The sequence below is a fragment of the Musca autumnalis genome, unplaced genomic scaffold (assembly GCF_047663935.1).
Source record: "Musca autumnalis isolate F117 unplaced genomic scaffold, ASM4766393v1 scaffold_1, whole genome shotgun sequence".
Lineage (NCBI taxonomy): Eukaryota > Metazoa > Arthropoda > Insecta > Diptera > Muscidae > Musca > Musca autumnalis.
This window is the reverse complement of record NW_027411644.1, coordinates 170018468-170042371: the sequence shown is the minus strand read 5'-3', so window position 1 is coordinate 170042371 and position 23904 is coordinate 170018468. Positions and strand designations below refer to the sequence as shown.

Here is a 23904-nt window from a genome sequence, read left to right as displayed (position 1 = left end):
AAGTTCTTTGTGTTCTTGTTTTACACAAATAATAAATGCATTTTATTTATTTGCGGATATTTCGCAATGGCTTGCATTTTAATTGCATCTTTAGACTGATTAAAAATGCAATCCGAACAATGCATATAAATTCAACCCAAAGAATTGCATCTTAAGTTGTAATTTGGATCGAAAATGGAGTGCATCCTAGCTGTGTGCTGTGGAAGCGAAATGGAGTGCATCCTAGCAGCGCGCTCCCTTGTAAAATTCATAAGTGAATTTATAGGAAAAGATGTACTCCAACGGCAAATGTACTGTACAGATGTAGTGATTCAACTACATCCGCGGATGCAAACTTTTTGCTGGGATGTCGCAGATAAAATTGCCCAATCCAAACCTGTTGTAATCTCAATTTGATTCTGCCAGCTGTCGGAAATGTTGCGTTTCCATTTAAGTATTAAGAGCATTGCAGCTTGTTTACAATTTATTTGTAAAACCGAATCTTCTGTAGGAATAACCATTAGAAGCCGGATTAGGCCCAAACTCAGCCATGAATCAAAACAAGGGTTCCAAGGAACTAATTAAAGTGAATTATAGGGAATTGCCTGAAACAATATGTGTAGAGACCAGATTTATAACACGCGCTGGTGCACAACAGAAGAAAGATCAACATTTATTCTATATGAATGTAAACCGTGGAAAAGTTGAGCTGTCGAAATATGAAGCGCCAAAATCCAATAACGTGATGTCCAGCATGGTTTCCAGCCAATATAAGAATCTTCCCACAAATAAACCTCCAATGGTCACAGTTAGTGTAAGAAATAAAGCACCAGTTGCCACATCTGTCGTACCACCTAATCCCACTCCACAACTGCCACCCGTATTCACCAATCCGCCGCCTCCGCAAGTTCTAACAGTTCAGCCACCATTGAATTTGGGCATAAGCGCTCCATACAATATAAGCATGCTCCCGGATCCCAGTAATATTATGAGTACTGTTTCCACACCACAGTCTACTGTTACAATACCCTTGCCCAACCCTGTCTTACCAAACATGCATTTTAATACATCACCAGTTTTTATGAAGCCTCCAGTTCAATTGAAGAATGCTGAATGTATGACAGAACCCAAAGCCCGCACAATAAATCGTAGTCAACAAACTGATGAGACGCCTGCCAAAATCGATTTGGCCATTCAGTGTAATATGGATGATGCAAATTTCTTTGAAGAAATTACCGAAGACTCAAATAATAATAAACCCGTGGAATTGTCTTTGGAGGAGGAAAAAGAAGAATTCCTAAAGTATGTAAAAGCAAATTCTGTGGAATATAAAAACCACTACTGGGAATGTCAAATATGTGGGGAAGTGTGTAAAAAAGCCAAGTATTTTTATGGTCACATGGCAATACATAGAGGACCCAAATTACTTTGTTTTATATGTGGTCAGTACTTAGACCATGAGGCTCTGCTCAATAAACACAACTGTAAAAATTCAAAACGAATTAATCGTGCCTTGCTACGTTGTCCCGTATCTTCTTGTCCCGTTGTGGCCATATCACGTTTGGAGCTTTATGATCACATCAATGAACACAAGAAATATCGGGTTCATCATTGTTCAGCTTGTCACAAAGCATTTTGTACGGCACAAGAATTTCTTCGACATTTGTTGTTGAGAGCTAAATGCTATACTGAAGCAAAACGAAATCGCAATCGTCTATATGGATTGAAACTAAAATCTGAAAGACTTTGTCGGGTACGCGTTTCGACTCTGCATACACTTTCCAAACGAACAGCCATGATAAAACGTCCATTAACACCAAGAACCAAAAATAAAAGACATCTTTGCGTAATTTGTTTCAGAGTTTATCGTAGCAAGTTTATTTTTAATCGCCATGTTAAGAGATGTTCCAAATCATTTAAAAAGCACTCAAAAGGTAAAATGAAGAAGACAAATAATGGCTGTAATGGTGACGTCAGTGTTGTTAACAGTAAAAAGTAGGTTTTAGTAGATTTCTAAGAGTTTTAAATAATTACCTACATGTAAGAGTCTTCAACCATTTAAATAGTTTTTTTTATAATTTGGCATCAGTATTTTCACCTGTATTTGCTGTTAAACTTATAATACTGGTTCCATGCGCATTCACCGAAAAATAATAATATTAAATTAATGTAAAGTTGTTTCTAAATAAAAAATATTCATTCAAGCTATAAACTTCTTTGGTATAATCTCGAAATCTCATCTAATTCTAATAAAATTATTTAATTTAAAAAATATATATATAATTTTTAATGTTTTAAACATTCACAGTATACGGCAATGGGGATCGTAATAAGGCTTGTAGTTGAGGTATTCTAATTTTTGGTGGTTCTTCTTTAAGAAGATAATTTCTTACGAGGATTTAGTCTAACACCTGCGAGGTTATCTCCCGGTGTTTTGACTTTTTACTTCTGAATTTCAAACGAGCCAATGTGTAGGTTGTATTTTGGCGAGATTAACAGTGTTAACATCAAAACTCGTCCAAGTAGCATATGACCCTGATTAAATATTCAAAAAGCCTTAACAAACAAAACCAATCATTATTTACCCCAGATGTTGGAGAGGGAGTATAGCATTTTTCACATTTATTTTAATTTGTCATTGATTCCCTCCTCGAATGTCATATGTATACAAAACTCCAAAGAAAATTTATTTATTACTAATTTATTTTCAACAGTATTCAAACAAAAAATCATTCGATCTTATTAATTACTTTGTACACCATGAGCTTTGCTCAAACCTTCATATAATTGCTTCTTTTCGGCATTGATTTCCTTTAGCGTTTGTACAGCCAATTCCAACTGAACCTTCTTCAAGGCATATTTGCTAATAAACTGTTCAATGAAACCCAAACACAATTCATCGATTTCAAAATCTTTAGCTGATTTACCGATTGCTGTTTCAATTTCATCATGAATGTCTCCATTATTCAAAGCTTTCCTTAATGGATTTCTCAAGGTTTTCAATGCAATATCTTCAACTGAGTTGTGCTGTTCAAGTTTCTGTAACAATTCACAATACGTTTCGGGAACACTATGGATTTTATAGTATAATGCAATAACTTCGGCAGCATTGCGCAAATAATCCCTACGAATCATGTCATAGAGAAGATCATCGATACACTTGTGCCAGGCATAGAAGAAGACCATGGGTCCAAAATGACGGGTAGAACGTAATTGATCGAATTCTTTGGTTTCATTTAAATGCTGATATACCTTGGAGGACAGACGATGGTAATCTGCCTCGTATGGTTCATATTGTACTACCAAACGATCCAAAATAAACTCATATTTATGATCATCCAAGCAACGTTGGAAATGTTCATCTTCAAACATTTTTGGTGTTCGTATTTTTCGTCCCGCCAAGGGCACATACAACTGTTTCATTCGTTTCGCCACATCCATGGGTGCATAACGTAGAGTGCCATCTGTTTCACGTACCACAACTTTTCGTTCAGTTGGTTTAATGCCAAAACTAATATCAGTTATCACATATTTCGTATCGGAAAATCCTTTCAGGGCTTTATCTTCGGATATGATCTTCTGCGCATCGTCCTTTACCTTGACAACAGGAGGCATTTGCAATTTTGCCTTTGCTCTTTCAATTGTCCTATGAAATTCATCTTCCAATTCTTCGGTTGTCATGAATTTGTATTCCGAGTTAAGTTTATCAACTGTGGCCTTTCGGAATACCTTTTCCACTTGTAGTTGAGTTACCGATTTAAGCAACTTTTGAGTTTCCGGATCGGTAAATAAAGGCTGGGGATCTTTATCGTACTCCAAAGTAACACCTTTAATTGTGGCACTTCTGACAGAAGCTTTCAAAACAACATTTCTCAAGTTGTTGAGAATATGAACTTGCTTGATGGCATGCATTTTTAATATCTATGTTTTGGTTAATTATTTTATGTTTTCTATATTATGTTTTGTAACAATTTTTTTCCTTTTATTCTTGGTCCAGCATGCCCCCAAAGAAGTCGATAATTCAGAACAAACAGCTGTTTTCTATGAGCTATCGATGACAAACCGGTTTCTTTAAATACCAACCTTCGACGTAAAGCTTTTTTATACGTTGTGTGGAGTGTATACATATTTATATGGTCCGTTCCAGATTCTTGCAGGTCTGGAACTGACGATATTGTATGATACGAAACTTTCACAAAACTATCACACCTTATATCATGTGACATCAGTAGAGATGGGAAATGGGTAAATACCCATTAAAATGGGTAAATTGGGTACAAATAGGTAAATACCCAGGTATTTACCTAATATGTGGGTAAAAACTACAGAAACTAAAATCATCCAATTAGACCAAACCCGTTCGTTGGTATTGATATGGTTACGAAGTTTTTCGGCAAATCACACACACGCGACCCGAACGCAAACTAATGCTTGGTTTACATTTACGAAATCCACTCGATTTCAACTGTCAAATCCATAGGTTAAACGTCAAATGAAATCCAGATGAGATTTCATTTGAAGTTTGAGCTATGGAATTGACAGTTGAAATCGAGTGGATTTCATAAATGTAAACCAAGCATTAGTTTGCGTTCGGGTCGCGTGTGTGTGATTTGCCGAAAAACTTCGTAACCATATCAATACCAACGAACGGGTTTGAAGAAAAATACTCTTAAAATTATGAAGTTATTTATATTATTTTTAATTTAAGTCATACAAAGCAACGCGCCAACAATATATTTTTTCATTTCACACTCAATATGAAAATCATCACCCTGTTCTGTCAGTGTAATTTTACCCACACATAAACAATTTAAGCGCTCGCTCTTCTTGGTCGGCTATGAATTAGACGCGAAAACGCAGTATTTTAACAAATTTTAACTGACTTTTGGTCTGTTCCAGTACTGCAAGAATCTATTAATTTTTACTATTTTTTTTTTCTATAACATAAAGCATAAATTGTTATCGTAGCAAAAATAGCTTCTTGCAAGTTCTGGAACAGAGCATATGAATAAAATTACCTTTTTTGGAAATGTGACTAGTTAATATTTTACCAATTTTGGTCCATATTTTTGGTAAATCTCTCATATATAGTTACAGAGTAATTTTTGAAATATGAGGGCTTCTAGAACGGTTTGTTGAAGTCCTTCTTGCGGGAAAACGTAAACGCTGGACCGATATTCTTATTTTTCCATATATCTGATGGCTTAACTTTTGATTTCTTGAGATTTTGGTGCTCTTCGACAAAGCTATATTTGCTGCGGTCTGCGTTGATTTTCTGCCTATATATAACTCCAAAGCTCGATTTTACATATAAAAAGTATAGTCAGCGAGGTTAAACCGCTTTTTTTTGTTTTCTGTCTGACAGAAAAACAAACATTTCATTTCAAAATAAATTTATAAATACCCAAATAAACACCCGAAGAAGGTATTTATCGGAAATTTACCAGGTATTTACCTAAGTTTTGGGTAAATACCGGGTAGAATCCCATATATACACATGAGAGGTAGAGGTAAAGCAGTTCAGTAGATATCGCCCACTTTGGGGAACTCCCTGTTTCACTCTACGAGTTTTGAGCTTCTTGTTCCTAAATTCCACGTACGACTGGCTCCCATACATATAATTGACTATTCAATCTTTCAAGCATGGCCGGAGGATTGTCTGCTCAATGTCCTCAAACAGCGTGGAGTGCCTGACAGTATCAAAGGCTTTTGATAAGTCAAGCTCCACCATCACTGTTCTCTCACACGGCTATCTCTGGTTGAGTCCTTTACCCTGTATTTACACATGACAGGACAGTTGAGTTTATGTATTGATTGTCAAAAACCCAAAACTTGCCTGTGTGACGTAGGCGTCCAGACAACTACAAAAACAGTTGTAAAATTATTTATCAAGAAAAATCTTCAAGTTTTACCACTTTTTACTCGAAAAGCGTTACTTTACTTCGGACACCATACAAGTCATATGGTAGCAGTTTACAACTTTTACTACTTTTGCCGGTTTTACCCATGGTTCAATTATTAGAAGGTTGGGCAGGTTCATGAAATTATAAAAAAACAACTCTGATGCCGGTTTGCTTATAACTTCAAATGACTAATAACAAATGCAACAGGTTTTGTTTATTTGAAATATTGTCAAATATTTAAATTAAAACATTTTATATATGTATGCCCACGTTTTGGTATAGCCCCATATAACGCGAATTGTCGCTTTCAGGAATTTTGAATGTATTAGCCCAATTTGCCCTTGTAATTTAAGATTTTGTATCTGCAGAGGTTAATAAAACACATTTCCACAAAAAAATTTTTTTAAAGTCCACGTTATGGTATAGCCCCCATATAAGGGAACCTGCAGATGTTAGTTCAGAAAACTTAACGGTGGAGGATATAAAACGTTCGCCCGGCCCAGTGGACACTTAGCTCACCGTGGTGCCATCTTTCAAGCTACCTTTACCATCTGATAAGGTTAGGGAGCTAACATGTTTACTCATAAGAACGTTAACAACTTGAGTTGGGCATTGGGCTAGTAACCCATCGCTCCAAAAGATCGTATTATGAAAAACAGAGAAACAGAAAACAACCCCCATCTTAAGTTGACGACCTCGCAAAAGTTTTATGGATTACAAACAGCGAATCTGCACCTGGAATGTTCGGAATCTTCACAGAAGATGCAGTTTACGCTTTGGAATATGTACTTAAAAAATACAAGACCGATATTATTGCCATACAGGAAATACGATGCATTGGGAAAGGCGCCACAAAAACACCTAAGGGCCCCGGCACATACGGTCCGAACAGACCAAAGATATATTTTACGAGCGCTTAGAAGAAACGCATGATTGTTGTCCTGCCCATGACATTACATTCATTTTATGCGATTTTAATGCCGAAATTGGAAAGGAGAATGACTTTGGTCCAACAGTCCGAAAATTCAGTCTTCCCAGTGAAATTTCTGCCAAAGGAATCAGGTTGATAGACTTCGCAGCGACAAAAGCATGACAGTTAGCAGTATTAGATTTGTTGTTACGAACAGACACAACGGAAGTTGGACATCGGTAAGCTGGAATCACAACACATATCCACAGCACATATCCATTGTTTAATCAAGAACACGTCGACAATGTTGAAGTCACTTCTGATTTCAAAATTGTACATCTTTTATATTTGTTTTTGTATGTGTCCAATTTGATTTTGAATAAATTTATTTTGCCGTTTGACAACTTTGTCAAAACTGTTTTGACACAATAGGAGGACCTCAGGAAAAAATTGTAATCAGATGTTTGCTGTGTCCTACCTTTTAATGATTGTACCATGGGTTTTACCATTCTCAGAAGTAAAGGAACAGACCATTAATGTGTCATAAAACGTCCAGCTGATTTCACCCAGCAGTAGATTCTTGCAGTACTGGAACAGACCAATTGTCAGTTTTGAATGTCGAATTTCGTAGTTATCGATAACTGTCAACCGTCCAGCAACCACAAAACATTTTGCGGTTGCATGATGAATAAAGTATAGTACACATTGACAAGCAAAACTGACAGTCATCGAGGTCTATTTCGTGAATATCAAAGCCTAATTGAAAAATTTCTTTTATAATCTGTAAATAATATCGTAAATATTGTATTTCAAACGTTTTTAGCTAAATAAAAGTTGTTATTTGCCGGAAAATTGTCCTTAAAGTACGTTGACTGTCAGTTTTGACTGTTATACCCCGGTTACACTATTGAAGGTTAACCCACTGGGTTTAATAGATCCAGTGGGTTAATCTTTGCTGGTTACACTTAGCTTTTCGAGGATATAAACTGTCAGCTGATGTTTGTTTACGTATACATACAAAATAACTAATAAAGTCGTGTTTAACACTTTTACAATTTCTCGCATGAGATATCGTCCCCTCTTTGCTCATATTGGTATATTTTACACACAGGGATACATTTTTGTATCAAGGTATCAAGCGTACTTTTTGTTAAAAAAGTGTCTAATGTAAAAAAATAAATAATTTTATGATTTTCAAATAACTTTAGATTTATTAACTCCATAAAATCTCATGCGACCAATCGTAAACGTGTAAAACACGACAAACTCTGTTGCAAAAACAGTTGCAACTTTTGGTACTTTTTGAGTAGAGTTGGATTTTTTTGCACAAATACCGAATACAACACTGTAAAATAAACCCAGTCGTGAGAGGATTTAATTTTTGTATGGCAAATCTGGTCAGATTTGACCAGATTAAGCAATAAATCCTCATAAAGTGGGTTAACCCGGAAAAAAACTGTAGTGTAACCGCACTATTAGTGTGTACTCCCCTTAACAAAAGTGAACGGCCACACTAACAAGCACCAACAAAGCTGTCATTCAAAACTGGCAATGTGTACTCAGCTTTACCCACTTTACTTTAAAGCTGGGTACACATTGTCAGTTTTGAATGTTGATATTTCGCAATTATCGATAACTGTCAAACCGTCCAGCAACCACAAAACATTTTGTGGTTGCATGATGAATGACAAAAATGAACAGCCACACTAGCAAGCAACAACAAAGCTGTCATTCAAATCTGACAATGTGTACCCAGCTTAAAAAGCACAATTTATAGCTGTGTTCCTTTACTTACCTGAGGTTACCATTTTTCCCATTTGTTACCATTTTTAACCTGCAAAGCGTTCCTTAACCCCCCGAAAAGTGGCAAAACTGGAAGCAATTTTTAAGAGAGTGAGAGTGGAGAGAGAGCGAAAATGGCTTTCTCTTCTACCACAGGCTACCTGCAAAATTTCTGCAGGTAAAAAATGGCAGAACTGATTTTTCGACTTTTGTTTGACGATTATTTCACAATGAAAAAGAAAATTTACGATAAACAGAAGAAAAGGCCGAAAGCTGTTTCTTTTTGACATTGCTGCCAGGTATACCATTTTCCGTTCCTTTACTTTTCTGGTAAAAATGTTCATGAGAGAGCAATTTTGAGTAACTTTGACACTCTTCTCTTTTACCACCCTTACTAGGCGTTGACACCAGACAGTTTGTCTTCAAATACAACTCTGATTTACTAACACATACATACATTTGTCGTTTGTCTCCCAGCTGTCCATCATTTTTTCACAGACAGTAAGGAAGACAAATTTTTGGCATTTTTGTAAAAAATAAGTGAGATAATGATTGAAATGTGTTAAAAACAAAAGAACATGAACAAAAACAAAATATGTGAACGGAAAACAAAAAGAAGTCGATGATTTTCAATAATATTTTTACAACTGTTTTTGCAGTTGTCGGGACGCCTACGTCATACAGGCAAGTTGTGGGATTTTGACAATCAATACATGAAGTCGACTGTCCTGTCATTTGTAAACGCAGGGTAACCATTAAAAAAGTAAAGGAACAAAGCTTATATGAGAACAGTTCACTACAATTTTTTACCACAGTTACCATTTTTAAAAGTAAAGGAACAGGCCAATATTGTGGTTGCCTGATGACTGGCAAAAATGAACGGCCACACTGGCAAGCAACCGATTACTTGAGCAAAACTGACTGTCAAAACTGATCGTGTGTAGCCCGCTATAGCGCAAATCGAAAATCGATTCTATCGAAAGTCGATTAATCGATTGGATTGCGTATCTCTAATAATACAATAATTTTATTTTTGGGGGAAAGGAAAAATATTGATAAAGTGAAAAAAGTATAGTTCTACAATTTTTTTAGAATAAAACACCGTAATGGATTCGTGCCAAAGAACAGAGAACCAGGACGAGTCTCTCAATATATTGGAGAGTAGAATAATAAACGGAAATAAACGTAAACGTCGATGTTCCCAATTGTCAAATGAAGATGACCAGACACCGCATAAGAAGACGACACCTAATGAAGAAGACAAACAAAGCGTAGAAAGTGGAATACAGCTGACAAATGGTGGGGGTGGTGGTAATGAAAACATTGACGATGTTGAAGATAGTGGTGCAACAAATAAAACCATCATCGAAAATGCTACTAATGACAACAATTACTATGATGAAGACCAGTTTTCGTTGGAACACTTTTGTGATGAGGTATTATATGAAATCTTTAAATTTCTTGATACCTGGTCGTTGATGACGTTAATGAAGTATGTAAACCATCTTATTAGACATGATTTTTATTGAATGACATTGTTGATGTTACTGCGATTTGTTATGATCTTTGTTTACAGTGTCAGCAAACGATTCCAGAAATTTGTGTTGGACAAACGGCTGTGGGAAGATATTGACTTGAGTCAAGAGCCTTTACCTCTTGGTATCCTAGAGGATATGTTGGAGCGATCACATGAGAAAACACGCAGTATTAAATTAAGGGGACCATCGCCCTCGCAACATATCGAAGGTGAAATACAGCATTTTAATAGAACACTACGTAATTCCTTGACTACAAGATGTACAAAATTAATTATACTGGAATTGTTTGGTGTAACATTGGATTTTAATTTGGTGGGTATTTTAAGATTTAAGATTTCTTATTTAAAAATAGGATTTGGTTTATAATTAGAATTATAAAATTGCATGAAACTATTATTAAAGGCTGGAAATTGAGGCATAAGACCCCTTAAAGGGGCTTCTATTCTTCAGAAGACCCCTTGATGGGGCTTTTATTCTATAATACACTTCTTCTATTTTATAGAGGACTACATAAAGGTGCTTCTATTCTATAGAAGATCCCTTGAAGAGGCTTTTATAGCCCCTTGGAAGGGGCTTTTATTCTATAGTAGACCTTTTTGAATAGCTCCTATCCTATAGAAGACCTCTTCCATAGAAGAATCCTTGGGGAAATATTGCAATTTATAAGAAAACTTGGGGTTAAAAAGGATAAAGGTGCGGTACTGGGACTTCTTGGGGGAAGTCCACACTTTCGACGCATGGTCCTTCAACAGTACCACAGAAGACAGATCGCGCGTAAGTATCCATCCATTAGAGTATCCATTCGGGTTATTTTGAGTGTTTTTCTAGGGCCAGACCGTGGTGTGATTTCGCCTTACAAAAACAAACATGCGTAAATTGGTCGTTGACAACCATTTCACAATTATACACCAGAAAGAACCAGAATTAATTTATTATGTCCCTTAAAAAATAATTTTATTTCTATTCCAATTTGTAGCTTACGTTCAATGACTTTCCTAGGACTCTAAAACGATTGGTGCTGAACAACTGTCATGTACGCGTTGACCCTAACAAATCGATATTCACGGGCATTGACACCATCCTGACTAATTTAGATGAATTGGCTATAGAGAAGAACAGCTGGTTCGATCCTTACTATGTAATGCCTATATCCAAGTTACCTGCACTTAGATATTTAAGTTTGAAAGGTTGTAGTCAAATGCAAGAATTTATACCATATGGAAGTATAGCGGGACGTCACGGTTTCAAGCAATTGGAGGTAAGAACAGTCTATGTTATGTGTTCCATGCCACTAAACCAATTATGTTTTTTTAATTATAGATACTTGACTTGAGTGATACACCATTGAATGATTCCGATCTACAATGCTTTAACGCAGTTGAGACATTAAAAGAAATTTATCTTCAGTGTCCTGAATCGGCTTCCAAATGCCCCGGTCTAGTTTCTTTGAAGAAAAATTTAACTTCTTCGGAAAAAACAACAACTAAGTCCAATCCAGATGACCAAGAACCTACAACATCATCAAAAGCATTTGTGTGCATGGCCAAAGATTTGGATGATTCACCTTCAACATCTTCGTCGTCGTCAACTTCGTCATCGTCTGGTACTGAAACCGAACCTAATGTACCATCATCACCTCAAACGTCAAATAATACCGTCGAAACGAATGCGAATACATCTTCAGCAACTAATAGTAATACTTCACCAAATGTTATACCCATTGTTGGCAGTAATACACCATCATTTAGTCGTTTTTTACCACGAGCAGATCACATCATTTGTCTAGATCTGCGCAATCGTACATCACCAAATGCCGTTCACATTAATCTAAGGGACCGTGGCAATATCCGTCATCTTGTTATGCCCGTTCAACAACAAGGCAACCAACAGCAACAACAAAATCAACAATCTCCCCCTCCAGCCTTTGAGCAAATGATTCGACATAATCTTTTCTGGGATATAATAAATCCTCTTGGTCGTGTAACAGGCGGTGGTGGTCCTGATCGTTTATTTGGCGAAGAGAATGAAATGGAATTTGGAGCTGGAAATCATGATCCCTATGGCATTTTGTCACGTAGACAAAGAGGAAGCATATCCGATCGTGGCGTCTGTTGTTTTGGTCGTACCCGTCAACCAGTACACCATGGTGTCATTTGGATACGTTTTAATAATCGTCCCAGCGAAAATCGTTTTGAAAGATTCAGTGTGCGTGACTACAAATTTGTAACAGATATTTCACTACAACACTTGGTACAGTGTTCACCTAATTTGGTGTTTTTGGATGTCAGTGGCACGAGTGTAACTATGGAGGGCATTAAACGTTTTAAGGAATTAAAGCCGGAATGTAAAGTGGTGGCTGAACACTTGGCAGGAGCAAGTGTTCTTTGAAAATTTAAAAATAAAATGCAATGGATTTGTAGCAACTTTAATGATGATGATGTGCATTTATGTATATTTTCATATATAATTATAAAAGCTTAAAGAGGTAGGAAACAAAATAATTGTCAGTTTCCAAATAAAAAAATAGCTTTTTATAATTCATTGCAGATAATTACCGAAACAAGCGGAATTTGATTACATCTCTTGCTGTTGATAGAAAGTCGAATATGTCTATCCATAGGCAACTGCATATTTCATATTCCCTCGTCATACATTACAACAATGTAAAGAATAGTTTAGCATTATGATTAATAATTGGAGAATTGACGTCGACGATAGAGGATGAAAGATGATTTTTCAATCACACACACCCACACAAACTCACTGTGATTCTTAAGTAAAAAGTTTGCTATTGTGATGGATGATTGAATATACCACAAAAATCAAATAATAATAATGGAATACATTATTGAACCTATACTTACTGTGGCACGTGAATTATGTTCGTTGCACACCTGTGTATCATCAACTATATATCTCAATATTTTATTTTTATTCTTTTAATTTATAATTAATTTCATATTAGTTTGTAGCATGCATGTATGTGTGTATTCTCCCTTACAATACAATAAAGTATCTTAACCAAAATATAATTGAATAAAAGGTTAGTTAGATATTTTGTAAAGGATGGAGGAGGATTAACAATATACAAATAAAATCTATATATAAAGTAGAAAAATGTTTGTACGCTTGTTTGTTTGAAGTTTATGGACTCAAAAACTTCCTGAAATTTTTAGATTATATGGCCTGTAAGTAGCATAGGCTATAAAAATTTCTGAAATTCCGCCTTGATCCGGAGACATAGCATCAGGTACCTCCAAAAAATTTAGATTTTTTATGCAAATATCTGTAGAATGGTAATAAATTTCTCCAAATGTTGGATGTGTGAATTTGCCAAATTATATTGAAGTCGGTTTAGATTTGGATATAGCTCCCATATATATTTTCGCCCGATTTCATGTATTTTATGCATTTAACACGATATGTATGTCACACAGCTTGACATTTTCGTCGATGACAGGCGTATCACTGTTGAGACATTAAAAGAAATTTATCTTCAGTGTCCTGAAACGTATTCTGCAATATATTTTTCACATCCGCATCCACCACACTTAAACTTCATCTCAGGGGTTGCTCTAGACTCGTCCATGTGAGGGACTACAACAAGGACTATGTTGCTGAATGCTGCGTGAACATAGCGCCCAGGGAGTCGTCGTCATTAGAATACGCGATTCCCCCGCAGTCCTCTCAACATCAGCCTCCCAAGCAGCACTTAACACCAGTCGTTGCAGCTGCTATCCCTCGCTTGAGTCTGACCCTAATGACTCGTACATGGAATGTATGGGGTAGCAGTTAGGTCATGGTAGAACAAATACAAGGTAAAGTTAATACTACAACAAATACAACTCGAACAACAACCACAAAGGAATTTGTTCTCGTTTGTAACGTTACTGTCAGTTGTATTTATAAACAAAACAAGGAAATGTCTATAAATTATTGGAATTTAAAAAACTAATAATTTTTCACATTTGGTTGAATATTTTGGAAAACATGAATAAAAACTCGTTAGATTTTCAATTTGAATGTTTCCATATCATTCCACTAAATGCATAACTTCTCGCAGAAAGTAGAATTCTTGCAAAAATGTTTGGGGTCGCTGGTAATTCATTGAAAAAAGAGAAGCTGCTTCAATCGTTTGTTTTTGAAAACAAAAAAACACATGTTTATTAGGGTTTTATTATTTTCAAGTTTAACAAAACACCACACATATTAACAAATATTGTACCGTCTCTATAAGCGGTGTTTTAGTGTGCGGCATGTCGTTCGGACCTGTAGGAGGTTACATGTCAATGATATGAAGCCGTCTTTATGGGAAATAGTTTTTTTTCTGATGAATAAATTTGTTCTTCAAAAATATATATCCCTAATATACATCGAACATAGAAATAAATACATAAAATGTCGTATGGAATTTGACACTAACACTACAGCCCAGTTCAGTCAGCTGGGTATTGCTGCTACCTTTTCTTGTTCTACCATGCAGTTAGGTGTGGAATTGCAGAGGTAGAGTTGCTCAATGTGTACATCCTGCCGGTAAAAAGCTGTATTTCAGGTTACAAGCCTAGCATTAGAAAGCTTTTGGCTTATTTGGTCCTTGGGACGACTACAGGGTTATAGTGCTGGCTAAGCAGATAGATAGCTTTACGTTTTGCACGGTCAATGAGGACGCCCCTATCAGAATTAGAGGAGAGTGTCACATCGTGTCACCTGGTCTACAACGTTCAAGAAGTCTGGAAAATGGGAAGGGTGGGGCCCTACTGAAGCCAGGCAAGGATGCCAGCAAAGGAGAATCGCACAGACCAATTTCACTTTTGTCGCCCGTACGAAAAACCCTTGAGACTTTAGTGCTTTCCAGCGTTAGAAATAGCTATCCAGTTGCCGATCATCAGCATGGATTCCGTAAGGAGCACAACACGACAACAGCGCTGCATGCCATCTCCACACATATTAGTCAAGGACTCAACCAGGTCAAGCCGTGTGATAGAACAGTGATGGTGGCACTTGGCTTATTCGAAGCTTCTCATACCGTCAAGCACTCCACGCTGTTTGAGGGCATTGAGCATACAAACCCTCCGGCCAAGCTTGAAACGTTGGACAATCAATTATATGTGTGGAATCCAGTCGTACATGGAATTCAGGAATAAGAAGTCCAAGCCCCGTAAAATGAAACAGGGGATTCCCCAAGGTGGGGTGACATTTCCGGACCTGTTTAACCTATACCTCTCCTATATCTCGCCCCTCCAGACGGCATTGGGATCGTAACGTATGCGGATGATTGTACGATCTTGGCGTCAGTTACCTTCCCTGTTGTCGATTGTGAAAGACTAAACTCCTATTCACTGATCTTACCACATTTTCCGCGCGAGTAATATGCAAGCAATCTGAGAAAAATGCCCTTAAGTCGCTAGCTGACCACATATAAAGCGATAGGTCGGTCTGTGGTAAGCTATGCGGTGTCAGTTTGGTTTGCGATTGCACTTACAAATGTATGTGCAAGGCAATGGAAAAATATTCATACCTGTCAGAATGCCACCCTTAAAACTACAACATGGAGTATCCTCACGTATTCAGTGAACCATCTACATGAGGAGACAAAGATTACTCCAGTACAGGGACACAATGGAGTGTTTTAGTTGCAGTACTTGCTCGAGTGTTAGCATAAGAGCCATCCTAAACACTATATGATGCACAGGACGCCCCATTCAGGCATGTTAGGAGGGATCTTCATGATCTTGAAAGAGACGTCTAACGTTAAAAGAGAGAATCCCTAGGTCATTTTAAGTTAATTTTCTCACAGTAGTGTCTTCATGAAGTGATTCCCTATTACCTCTATAAAAATACTTGAAACTACATTGTCCTTGTTTTCCAGCTCTTCGAAAAATAATTTAATTTTGTATGTAAAAGAACAATATTTATTTCAAATATTTCAAAATTAAATTGTTTTAAAATCAAAACATGTAAAAGTTATCGTAAAATTTAAAATTTTTCATTTTTTAGATGCTGCACCACTGCCAAATTCATCGTCTTTGTTAGCATCCTCCTCGTCATCGTCATTATTTTCGGACTCGGTTTCTGAATCTGTACTTAGGCAATCGGCAACTTCGCCCGTAAAGAAGAGTACAGCTTTAGGGATTACACGTTCTTTCAAATAGAAACCCAGTTCGAAGTCGTTTTGTAAAATTGCCTAAGGAAAAATTAAATTGGGGGTTTAATGGACATTTAGTTTCATGCAAAGGAAGATGTAAGGCTAATTTAACATTGTCCGACTACATTAGTTGTCCCAGTGTTTTCCCTTTTGTTGATTGTGTAAAATATTTACATTACTCACATTAACATCAGCATAAATTGGATCATTTTGATTCTCCGGCAAAGTTGGTGGTTCGAAAAAATCAAAAAATGATGTAAAAGCTTTAAATAAAGCACCCGTTAGAATGTTTTAATATATCAGTAATTAAAAAGAAATTTACATTTATTTTCTTCCTTCTTTTCGGGAGTTTTCCAATCGATTTTACATCCCTCGCATTTGTAAATTTCTGCTCCATCATAGGAAAAGGGATCATCGGGATCGGGTAAGCAATTTAGGAAATAAGTTTTAGTTAAAATTCGATTGGAAAAATAATCGTTTGGTTCAAAATAAAATTCCAAAATAAATTTAACCGAAGGCTCATTGTAAAGTTTGCAACGTATGTCGTTTAAAAACTGCAGAGGAAGAGAGGAACAAATTATAGAAAACCGTGGGGAACGTAAACATTTTACTTTAAAAAATAAATTACCACCAATATTTTTTCATCTCTCTTGCTAATGAATTCCGTATAAGACGCCTTAAGTACCTTCAACCAGAAATTGTTCAGATTTCCCATTTCATTGGGATCACCACCCTGATTACGTTTCTTGAAATTCCTGCAATTGTTAAGGCGTTTTTAGTTCCATGGCTCGCTCCTTTTCCAAATTGTCTGGAATTTCATTTACTTACTCCAAGATTTTCAAACGTTTGTCATAGATTTCATCATGCTTGGTTTCAAATGACTTCTCCAGATTGTAAATACCCTGCTGCAGTTCGACATCCAATTTAATGGTATCCAAATAAAGTTGTTTCATCTCGTCAATACATTTGCTCTCCTTTTCGGAATATTTTGTTTCCTAGAGAAGCACAACTTTTAATTAGGAAATTGTGGAAAAACCAATATTAACTTACCACTTGTTTCTTCTTCTCCCCTAAGATTGGAGTCTTTGAAGTTTTCGAGGAACCACGAAGTTTAATGTCCATATTGATTTAATCGTGTATTTATTTTTTGAATTGGGAATAAATTAATTTTTTTTACTAATTTCTCCAACAAATTCAAATATTTTTTTGAGATATTTTGACAATAAAATCTATACACATTTTTATTGGGTATGGAAATTTACCCAACCCATGGAATAACTCAAACAAGTAGATAATTTGTAAAGCCTATTCAGAACGTTTGCTCTATTATCACCTAAGAATAGATTTACATACGCAACAATCTACTTTTTTCAATTCCGGATTGCTTGCATTGAGATATGATCCATCACTTGTTCATTGCATCGTAGACTTGGCTTTCCCCTAATGAGGATGTGGAGGAGCAACAAGGTCAGGGAAAGGAAAGATAGGCACTCCTATAAAAAGGCAGTACAATACTGAATAAGTAAAGAAGTATCAGTCGGCTTTGCCGACAGAGATATATGTGAATTGAAACTTTCATTTACGGACACATCGAATGCATCAGATTTTTGTGGTCCTTTTTGGACATTTGAACTTGCCGAAAAAAATGTGGATTAGGATTTAAGCTAAAAAGTGTTGCGCAGGAGATACTTAAAGGAATGGACCGATATAGTCCATTGTGTAAGCGGCTCTTGTTTTGGGAGTCATATCTTATCAATATCGTATAACTTTTGGATCAGTATGCCAGGAAGATTGGATTTGTACACGGAAAATATATAATTGTATACATTTCCAAAGGATCTTCTAACAGACTCTAAACTGCACTTAGACACAAATGTTGAACTTTTGTGGGGGAGGTACCCTAAGGGGACGACCAATAGGACCATTGTAAAAGTTAAATTAAATTTGGAAAAATATATTAGGAGATCTAAAGTTTGGAGCAAATTGGTTGCCCCGTTCAAGAGATATCTTCATTACCATTTTATTGCCTTTTATTAAATATTGGGGGGAAGTACCGGAAGTTGTGGATTGCCCATCTTCGAACTAAATCTAAGTTTGGACAAAATATAACGAAGGTCAAATTTTGGACCAAATCGGTTGATCAGTTTGAGAGTTATCTTGCTCTCCAGCCACTATATAGTGCCATAGCCCTTTCGGACATGTACACTGAGGTGAAGGATATTCATGCTCTAGGGACGACGGTCCAACAATATAGGAGAGAACCTCTAGATCAACAGGCATATCAGGCAGGTTTGAACAGCATTCACACGGACACAGTTGCTAAGACCATAAGCAATTATTGTGTGAATGCAGTCATCGGAGCACATCCCCCATCTATCGCAGCTGAAGAGCGTCAGCTGCCACGACAAACCAGAGTAGTTTTGGCTCAATTACGCTCAGGATATTGCAGTCGCCTAAATTCCTATTGGGCGGGAATCGATCGCGCCGTGCAAGACATCTGCCCAGTATGCGGCATGGGCCCGCACGATACTAAGCACCTATTCAACTGCCCCGCCAAGCCTACTCATCTGACTCCAGTGGATCTGTGGTTACATCCCATCGAAGTAGCCAACTTCCTGGAACTGGAGATAGACCCAGAGCCAGTTTGAACAGGAGAACGAACATACAAACATAATAATAAAACACGGTTACAACAACAATAGCCCTTTCGGACTGTTTTGTCAAGAACCATGGACTTGCCCCTGGACCAAATCGGTCACTCCCCACGGTGTGCCTTAACCAAATTTAAATGGAATGTGCTTACACCTGGGACGTTTTTGCAGATTCTGAAAATACAATGCTCATAGATGAGAAATATCAAGAAACAAAAAAAAAAATCGCCGGAGGGATTTCCAAATAAATCGCGATTTAAGTTCACATTTTTAAGTGGTTCTTTAGGTTTTCACGATTTTGCTTGGAAACCGCGAGTCCTATGTAAATAGGCCAAAGGAAATGTTGTAGCTGTGAAAATTCTCCAAAAGACTGACCTTTATGACATTTTCGTAGGTTTTACCGTTTTTGAGATATAGAAGTTCGAATTGAGACAATGCACTGACTGTATCGCCTCCTTATAAAACAATATCATGCTCAGTGCGCCTTAACTAACTTTTGATGAAAACCGCTTACACATGCGAAGATTTCGCGAATTCTGAAACAGCAATGTTCATAGAAAAGAAAAATAAAAAAAAAAGAAAAAATCGCCGGAGGGATTTTTAAATAAATCGTGATCAAAATTCACATTTTTAGAGTTTTTTTTAGGTTTTCGCGAATTTGCTTGGAAATCGCAAGTCGTATCGAAATGAGTCTAAAAAAATGTTGTAGTTGTAAAAATTCTCTACAAGACTGACCTTTAGGTTTTTTCGTAAGGTATTACCATTTTTGAGATATAGAGGTTCAGTTAAAATTTTTAGGTTTTATCTTAAGTCTTCAAGATTTTGCTTGGAAACAGCAAATCATATCAAAATGGAACTAAAGTAAATGTTGAAGCTGTGAAAATTCTCTACAAGATTGGATGATTTATTTTTTCCTAGGTTGTACCATTTTCAAGATATATAAGTTTAATTTGGAAAATTGCAGTAATGACATTGTTTTATAAGGAGGCGATACAGTCAGTGCATTGTCTCAATTTGAACTTCTATATCTCAAAAACGGTAAAACCTACGAAAATATCATAAAGGTCAATATTGTGGAGAATTTTCACAGCTACAATATTTTCCATTTACATAGGACTCGCGGTTTCCAACAAAATCGTGAAAACCTAAAGAACACATAAAATGTGAACTTAAATCGCGATTTATTTGAAAATCCCTCCGGCGGTTTTTTTTTGTTTCTTCATATTTCTCATCTATGAGCATTGTAGTTTCAGAATCTGGAAAAACTTCCCAGGTGTAAGCAACTTCCATTTAAAATTAGTTAAGGCGCACCTTGTCCCTTCAAGAGTTATCGTGCGCACAATTTTTCCGAACATTTTTGAACTTTTATGAAGGAGGTACCTGAATGAATGGACCGATATGGCTTATCATCGAACTTAAAATAAGTTTGGACAAAATATTTCGAAAGCCAAATTTTGGACCGAATCGGCAGATTCGTTCAAGAGTTATCTTGCCCTCCAACCACTACAAACGGTGTCATAGGCGTTTCTGCACCTTTCAGGCTTTTTTCTCAAGAAATATGGACTTGCCACTGATGAAACTTGTACCGTCGTATGGGGAGCAGTGAATACAAGTGTTTACAAAAAAATCAAAGCGATTCGAGAGCAGGTCCTAAACTGAACTTTTCACAAATTTTGTGCGGAGGTGCCCGAAGGGTTGGACCGATTGAGTCCATATTGGAACCTCATCTAAGTCTAGAAGAAATTTCACGATGTGCAAAGTATGGACCAAATCGGTTACTCCCTTCTAGAGTTAACGAGCGCACAAATTTTGCGAACATTTTCGAAGTTTTGTGGGGGAGGTACCGGAAGGAGTGGACCAATGTGGACAAAATATTACGAAAGCCAGATTTTGAACTGAATTGTTTGATCCGTCCGAGAGTTATCGTGCGGACCAGCCAGACAGACGGACATACATGGCAAAATCAACTCCAAATTGTCAGAGACGGATTTCGTCAAAACATACTTGGGGTCTAAAACCATGAAGTGTATACCCGTATGAAAGTGTATATTCTTCGTTAGCATGAATGTTGAGGGTATAAAAAGTATACGAACACATTGTTCAGGTGACGGCCCCTTGTCGAAGATTCCTCCGAGCAAAACCGGTGCATAGAAACGACGACTACCCTTAAATCTGAAAAGGAAGGAAGTCTTTGAAATGTTGGCGAGCCTCGAGTTTGCAGAGGACTGGTTCACAGACCACTGCAAATTCGGCAGCTCCTAACAATTCCATACTCTCTGGGAGAGTTGTACCTGGAAAATCAGCCAAGCGGAATTCTGGGAGAGCGGGTTGGAAATTAGATTCGTGAGGCGTTTGGAAATTCCCGGAAATACATCCAATTGGTCGGATTCCGAACCCTGGTACAGTGACTACCGATGAATAAAGCGACACCAGTTAAAAACGCAAATCCGGTGTTTTTGCAGAACTTTTTTCTTTTAACCATACCAAGTAGTGCCTCATGTGAGACATGTAGCATCACGAACCCAGGCGGTGAGATCTCAATTCAATTCGGGGATAAGGCTTCAGTAGTAACCGATAGACACACTCTACCCAGGCAAATGCTCTGATGGATGAAGAGGGTATGAACCACTATCCATACCCCCAACCACTAAGAACAACAAGGCCAGAGAAAGAAAAGATAGACACTCCTATAAAAGGCCAGTGCAATACTGCACAAAGTTTATTAGCGGTGGGATCTCAACTGCCTTGGTGGGATAAGACGTCTAATGTAACCGATAGACACACTATTCCCAGGCAGGATGCTTTAATGAATGAGAATGTGGAGGGGAGAATGAACCATTCCCCCACACCCTCAACCACTAAGAGCAACAAGGCAAGGAAAATAAAGATCGGCACCACTATAAAAGTGCAGCGCAATACTGCACGAATTTTATTGGCACGAAGTCGAGCGAGATCAGCTAAGCGAAATTCCGGAATATCTGGTTAAAAAATCGACTCGTGAGGCGTTTCGAAAGCAAATACCGTCCCTGAGAAACGTTTGCTCCCGATTGATCGGATTCCGACCCCTGGTACGGTCGTAACCTAAAGCCCATCAGCTGTGATGACTGACACAAGTTCAAAACGGCTGCGTCCGTAAAGAATCAGAAGACAGGTGGGTCTAGTTAGCTTGGCAGCTAAACAAATACAGCGTGTCGTGCAGGGAATGTGTTGGGTATTGAGGCATCTAATCGGGCCCAATATGAATTTATGAATTGAATTCGTTTCGTGAGGCGTTTCGAAAGGAAATACCCTCCCTGAGAAACGTTTGATTCCGATTGATCGGATCCGGACCCCTGGTACGCAACCTCAAGCCCATCAGCTGTGATGACTGAACCGACGCAAGTTCAAAATGGCTGCGTCCTTAAAGAATCAGAAGAGAGGTGGGTCTTGTTAGCTAAACAAATACAGCGTGTCGTGCTGGGAATGTGTTGGGTACCGTGGCATCAATTCGGGCCCAATACGAATTGAGGCGACTGTATCGTCCTGGTCTCAACTAGGCTAAAACCACTCGTGTTTGCATTGGCAGCTGGCGTTCTTCTGCTGCGATTGAAGGGAGGTGGTGCCTAAGTACGGCATTCACACTGTATCTCTAAACTGCCTGGGCAACCGTATCAGTATGAATGCTATTGAAGCCTTCCTGATAGACTAATTGATCTAGAAGTTCTCGTTTATACGTCCCTGGATGGTAAACCCTGTCCTCTAAATCATGGCAGGTATGGTCTGGGCGGTAACACCCAAACAGGTACTGCATCGACAACATCTTATGTTGATGTACCGGTAAAATCTTCATCTTCTCATGAAGATGGTCCACTGGTGTCATGAGGAGGCACACTGTTGCAGTCCTCAGTGAGACATTCTTGCAGGTTTGAATATCATTCCACTGTGTAGCGCTAACATTTGCATACCACATTGACGCCGCGTAGCTTACCACAGACCGCCCCGTTGCTACAAAAGCGGTTTCTTTGTAAGCACCCCAAGTGCTGCCGGTAAAAGGCTTGAGGACTTTGTTCCTACTTCTGATCATATCGCACATAGCTGTGGCTTGGGCGGATGACTTAAACTACGTTACACCCAATATCTTGGGGTAGTTAGTGGTCGGAATCAATATGTCCAGGCGGAGCCTCATTTCAGTAGTTTAGGTGGTGAACTGTGTGGCGGTGGATTTAGCGTCAGATATTTTCATATTCCTCGAATAGAAGAATTGCATTAGGTCGGCTATGTACTCGTAGACATTTAACCTATCACATGTATGTCATTGTCAAGGCCTTCGATAGGTCAAGTGCAACCATGACTGTTCGGTCGCACGGCCTGTTCTGGTTCAGTTCTCTACAGATATGTGTGAATATGGACCACCCTGTCAACTTCCCAGGCTTTTAGTACAATATAGGTGGCTAACGACTCTAGGTTGAGGATACTTATTAAATACTCAACTCCGGGTTCATCAAGTTGCTGAAGAATTGCCATTGATATTTCGTGTAGACCCAACCAACGCTTTGAATGTTTTCACGTTTCGGATGACCTCACGTTTCGCGTTTCCTCCTCACTCACTCTCTGGGTGCTCTAAAAACTGCGCCCGTCTTTATGTAAGTGACTGTCACGCTGTTGACAGCAACAGCCTTTCATTATCCTTCTTTTCCCGTTACCCACAACGGCGATCGGTTCTATGCACCCGATTGACTCAGAGGAATCTTCGACCAGAGGGCATCTACTCAAGAGTCATGTGTGTGTGTTCGTGTATCGCAATCCGTTGCTAAGGTTGCTGAACCGACTTGTTCCACTGGGCCAGACGTTTTGGCGTCGTACAAATCCGACAAACCTTTGATTCTCAGGCGAAAAGCACTGGAGGAGTAAATGGGCAAGAGTGAAGCCTCCATCTATAAGACAGATGATTCACTTATTGATTCAAAAAATGTCAATGCCTTTATGTCAGCGAAATTCCCATTTCAAAAACAGGAGG

At 37.9% G+C, this 23904-nt stretch overlaps 4 protein-coding genes across 5 annotated transcripts; 2 read left to right on the top strand and 2 right to left on the bottom strand.

Annotated features, from left to right (window-relative positions):
- Positions 1 to 443: 443 nt before the first annotated feature.
- Boh1 (Buddy of Hmr 1) lies at positions 444 to 2251 on the top strand. The gene has a single exon (XM_073963881.1). It carries the CDS (start codon positions 530 to 532, stop codon positions 1976 to 1978), a length of 1449 nt encoding a protein of 482 aa, XP_073819982.1. The 5' UTR covers positions 444 to 529; the 3' UTR covers positions 1979 to 2251.
- A 413-nt stretch (positions 2252 to 2664) lies between these two features.
- Positions 2665 to 4016, bottom strand: mRpS22 (mitochondrial ribosomal protein S22). The gene has a single exon (XM_073963880.1). The coding sequence runs from the start codon at positions 3889 to 3891 to the stop codon at positions 2722 to 2724; it is 1170 nt and encodes a 389-aa protein (XP_073819981.1). The 5' UTR covers positions 3892 to 4016; the 3' UTR covers positions 2665 to 2721.
- Positions 4017 to 9531: 5515 nt separating this feature from the next.
- Positions 9532 to 13230, top strand: LOC141388705 (uncharacterized). 2 transcript variants are annotated; one of them, XM_073958882.1, is made up of 5 exons: positions 9532 to 10066; positions 10151 to 10424; positions 11089 to 11370; positions 11433 to 12597; positions 12660 to 13230. In XM_073958882.1, the coding sequence occupies exons 1-4, from the start codon at positions 9681 to 9683 to the stop codon at positions 12498 to 12500; spliced, it is 2010 nt and encodes a 669-aa protein (XP_073814983.1). In that variant the 5' UTR covers positions 9532 to 9680; the 3' UTR covers positions 12501 to 12597; positions 12660 to 13230. The 2 variants fall into 2 exon arrangements, with proteins under 2 accessions (XP_073814983.1, XP_073814984.1); XM_073958883.1 differs by having other exon boundaries at positions 9560 to 10066; positions 12640 to 13230.
- A 2766-nt stretch (positions 13231 to 15996) lies between these two features.
- On the bottom strand, positions 15997 to 17481 carry mil (milkah). Its single transcript, XM_073958884.1, has 6 exons — positions 17308 to 17481; positions 17086 to 17252; positions 16886 to 17012; positions 16580 to 16811; positions 16441 to 16520; positions 15997 to 16296 (listed from the first exon to the last, which is right to left on the bottom strand). The coding sequence occupies exons 1-6, from the start codon at positions 17377 to 17379 to the stop codon at positions 16099 to 16101; spliced, it is 876 nt and encodes a 291-aa protein (XP_073814985.1). The 5' UTR covers positions 17380 to 17481; the 3' UTR covers positions 15997 to 16098.
- Positions 17482 to 23904: the final 6423 nt, after the last annotated feature.

What these genes read in the sequence shown, in the direction of transcription:
- Boh1 (XM_073963881.1), top strand. Translation starts at nt 530, where the DNA reads ATGAATCAAAACAAGGGTTCCAAGGAACTAATTAAAGTGAATTATAGG.
- mRpS22 (XM_073963880.1), bottom strand. Translation starts at nt 3,891, where the DNA reads ATGCATGCCATCAAGCAAGTTCATATTCTCAACAACTTGAGAAATGTT.
- LOC141388705 (XM_073958882.1), top strand. Translation starts at nt 9,681, where the DNA reads ATGGATTCGTGCCAAAGAACAGAGAACCAGGACGAGTCTCTCAATATA. An exon ending in TCGTTGATGACGTTAATGAA is followed by an intron (nt 10,067 to 10,150) that starts GTATGTAAACCA and finishes CTTTGTTTACAG; the next exon opens with TGTCAGCAAACGATTCCAGA. An exon ending in TAACATTGGATTTTAATTTG is followed by an intron (nt 10,425 to 11,088) that starts GTGGGTATTTTA and finishes TCCAATTTGTAG; the next exon opens with CTTACGTTCAATGACTTTCC.
- mil (XM_073958884.1), bottom strand. Translation starts at nt 17,379, where the DNA reads ATGGACATTAAACTTCGTGGTTCCTCGAAAACTTCAAAGACTCCAATC. An exon ending in AAACGTTTGAAAATCTTGGA is followed by an intron (nt 17,013 to 17,085) that starts GTAAGTAAATGA and finishes TAACAATTGCAG; the next exon opens with GAATTTCAAGAAACGTAATC. An exon ending in CAATTTATGCTGATGTTAAT is followed by an intron (nt 16,297 to 16,440) that starts GTGAGTAATGTA and finishes ATTTTTCCTTAG; the next exon opens with GCAATTTTACAAAACGACTT.